The sequence below is a fragment of the Momordica charantia genome, assembly GCF_013281855.1.
Source record: "Momordica charantia cultivar OHB3-1 chromosome 6 unlocalized genomic scaffold, Mcharantia_2.0 BLBB01000006.1, whole genome shotgun sequence".
Lineage (NCBI taxonomy): Eukaryota > Viridiplantae > Streptophyta > Magnoliopsida > Cucurbitales > Cucurbitaceae > Momordica > Momordica charantia.
This window is the reverse complement of record NW_028275164.1, coordinates 28489071-28492628: the sequence shown is the minus strand read 5'-3', so window position 1 is coordinate 28492628 and position 3558 is coordinate 28489071. Positions and strand designations below refer to the sequence as shown.

General features: G+C 37.9%; 1 protein-coding gene and 1 non-coding gene across 2 annotated transcripts; one reads left to right on the top strand and one right to left on the bottom strand.

Annotated features, from left to right (window-relative positions):
- The first annotated feature begins 279 nt into the window (after positions 1-279).
- On the top strand, positions 280-2342 carry LOC111023716 (putative indole-3-pyruvate monooxygenase YUCCA8). Its single transcript, XM_022301190.2, has 3 exons — positions 280-1077; positions 1188-1559; positions 1753-2342. The coding sequence occupies exons 1-3, from the start codon at positions 415-417 to the stop codon at positions 1975-1977; spliced, it is 1260 nt and encodes a 419-aa protein (XP_022156882.1). The 5' UTR covers positions 280-414; the 3' UTR covers positions 1978-2342.
- Positions 2343-3277: 935 nt separating this feature from the next.
- Positions 3278-3351, bottom strand: TRNAV-AAC (transfer RNA valine (anticodon AAC)). The gene has a single exon. It is a non-coding gene; the product is annotated as a tRNA-Val (tRNA).
- Between the last annotated feature and the right edge of the window lie 207 nt (positions 3352-3558).

Here is a 3558-nt window from a genome sequence, read left to right as displayed (position 1 = left end):
TTATATATATTTATAATTGGTTTCAAACTATGTTACTTTTAGCTTAGCTATGTATATGAATATATTTCTATTTTATTTTATAAAGCATAGTATAGAGTGCACTAAGATGTATTAAAATAATAACAAAAGCATATCATATGATTAAATAATAAAGTGGATCCACAGTCTTATGATTTGAGAATGACACTCTAAAATCCCCTTACCTCCTCACTTCCATCACATGCACCCTCTATTCTCTATTTAAGCCCCTCCCACGCCCTCCCCTCTCCCTCACTCCAAATCAAATTATCTCCTCATTCTCCAATCCCAACCAAATTTCTATTCTTAAAAAAAAAAAAAAACCTTGAATTCTCCTCACCCATTTTGCCAAATCCACAAAGCAAAACACATTTTTATTTTATCTAGAAAAAAAAAATGGATTTCAATTTGCTTCATCCGGCGGATCATGAAGGTTTCTTCCCCCACCGGTGCGTTTGGGTTAATGGGCCGGTGATCGTCGGCGCCGGACCGTCGGGGCTGGCGACGGCGGCGTGCCTGAGAGAACAAGGCGTCCCGTTTGTGGTTGTGGAAAGAGCCGATTGCATAGCTTCTCTGTGGCAAAAACGGACTTACGATAGGCTTAAGCTTCATCTCCCGAAGCAATTTTGCCAGCTCCCGAGGCTTCCATTTCCCGAAGAATTCCCAGAATACCCTTCCAAGAAACAATTCATTCAATACCTCGAAAGCTACGCCAAGAAATTCGAAATTAGCCCCCAGTTTAACGAGTGCGTTCAATCCGCGAGGTACGACGAGACGAGTGGACTCTGGCGAGTCAAGACCGAGTCGAGCTCCGGCGAGGTCGAGTACATTTGCCGGTGGCTCGTGGTGGCCACCGGCGAGAATGCTGAGTGTGTCATGCCGGAAATCGAGGGGCTCAGCGAATTCGCCGGCGAAGTTTTGCATGTCTCCGATTATAAATCCGGCGAGAAGTTCAAGGGAAAGAAAGTTCTCGTTGTGGGCTGCGGAAATTCCGGCATGGAAGTTTCCCTCGACCTCTGCAACCATGAAGCTTCTCCATCAATGGTGGTTCGGAGCTCGGTGAGTGATCGAGCATAAATTTTTTCACCACCAATTTTTTTGTTTTTAAAGCTCAGATTTCAATTGGATTTTTTTTTATTGAAATCTTAATTTCTTTATTGGTTCTACAGGTTCATGTTTTGCCGAGGGAAGTTCTTGGAAAATCGACTTTCGAATTGGCTGTTTTACTGATGAAATGGCTTCCACTTTGGCTAGTGGACAAGTTGATGCTGATTTTGGCATGGTTTGTGCTTGGAAACATTGAGAAATATGGGCTGAAGCGGCCATCAATGGGGCCATTGGAGCTGAAGAACACGAAGGGGAAAACCCCTGTTTTGGACATTGGAACACTGAGCAAAATCAGATCTGGAGACATTAAAGTGGTAGCAGGAATCAAAAAGTTCAGTGAGAAGCAAGTTGAGTTCATCAATGGCGAAAAGCTCGACATTGATTCAGTCGTTTTGGCAACTGGTTACCGTAGCAACGTGCCGTTTTGGCTTCAGGTGAGAGAGAGAGAAAAAAAATTTTATATATTTGAATCCTCTGTTTGTATAATACTATGTTGTTTTGTTTGTCTGACTGAAAATGGCATTGACTTGACCATTTTTTAAAAAAAAAATTTGGTTTTTTCTGTTTTTTGGGAGAGAAAAAAGTGTATAAAAATCTAATATTGTTTTGGAAATGTTTGTGTTACAGGAAAGGGAATTGTTCGGCAAAAATGGGTTTCCAAAGGCCGCATTTCCCCACGGATGGAAAGGGAAATCAGGGCTTTATGCAGTTGGGTTCACAAGGAGGGGGCTTTCTGGAGCAGCCTCAGATGCCATTAAAATAGCTGAAGATATAGGCACCGTTTGGAGACAGGAAATCAAACAGAAGAACACACCAATTGCTTGCCTAAGAAGATGCATTTCTCAGTTCTAGACCCTAATTTTACACACCCTATAAATTTAAATCTTGATTCATTCTTTTGGTGTAAATTGTGCATAAATGGCACTGTAAAAAAAAAAAATTTAACAAAAAGGGTTAGATATATAGACATTGAGAGAAGGCAAGCCCTCTCCAAAAAAGGAAAAAAGAAAAAAAAAAAGCCCAAGTTTTGAATTTGTTTTGGGCATTTTTGTTGAAGTGGGGATGATGAGGCTAGGCTCTTTGGTTTGAGGTTAATTCAAAAGGAAAAAAGAAAAAAAGGGATGAAGTATTTTTCCTTTCTTTTTTTTTTTGTACCTAATTTCATTTCATTGATCTAATCAAAAGCCACATATTCATCTTTGTTTTTCCTTTGCTCACTTGCTGCTGTCTCCCCCATTGAGCTACTTAGTTGGAGTGTCATTGTTTCATTCTACAGCTTTTTTTTTTTTTTTTTTTTTTTTTTTTGCAAAATTTCTCTTTTTGCTTCCATAGATTGAATCATCAATTTCTTTTCCTCACCACTCACTTTTTTTTTGAGAAAAAGAAGAAAAAATAGTCGCATCATCTCTTTCTTACCCATCAAAATTTTAAGGATCGATAATACTAAAATTTATATCCTATGGTTCAATTAGTAGAAAAGTATTGTCTAATCCATATATAGTTCCTTGGTAAGATCTCTAATGGATGGTCATTATCTAATGACTAAACAACCTAGAAAACTCTCATTCTTTTTTTCTCCACTTTCTCTCTCTTATCTCATTTTCGAGATGAGGGCAACGTGTAGAGAAGTCATTGGATGGTGAATCAGTTTTGCATTATTTTCAGCTTCAATCTATCAGAGTTGTGATTTAAGGAAAAACCCCACAAGATTCAATGTCTCAGATTGCCAAGTTGCTCACAGGCTTCTATCAAGTATCAGCAGATAGGGGTAGGACCATGGATTAATCAAGCCATGGAACTCAACTTAATTCATACCCATTTTCTCTCTCTCTCTACAGGAATTATTTTGAGTTTGACCATCTAACTCAAAAGAGAGAGAAATACAGTCAAATCTCACCTGTAAAGCAAAATTGTAAACTTGGGGTACAGTTCACAAAGCAGAAAAATAAAGGTTATTATCGCCAAATACAGCCTCTCGTTTCTTTAATTAGAAAAATCAAAATTACATCGAATAATGAAACTTGTTGAAATTGGAAACTTCTGGTTCAGTTCCCAAAAAGCAGAGAATTAGTAGATATTATTTGTTTGTAAAATACTTTTTTTTCCTATTTTTCTTTAATTATTAGTTACATAAAATTGAAAAAAAAAAAGTTGGCGTCGCCCGGACTCGAACCGGAGACCTTCAGTGTGTTAGACTGACGTGATAACCAACTACACCACGACACCAATTCATGCACATAAGTAGAGTTAAACTTATTTGTGTATTTTAATATTATTTTAAAAATAAGTTTTAAATTGATAATAAAGTCTTGGGTTAGGCAAGTACAAATCAGGCCGGATAGAAAGACTGCTTGGTTTTGAAAGCAACCTAATTTGTCTAAAAGATCAATCTCATTGAACAGTGTTCGTGATTGTTATCGAGATTCATCACGC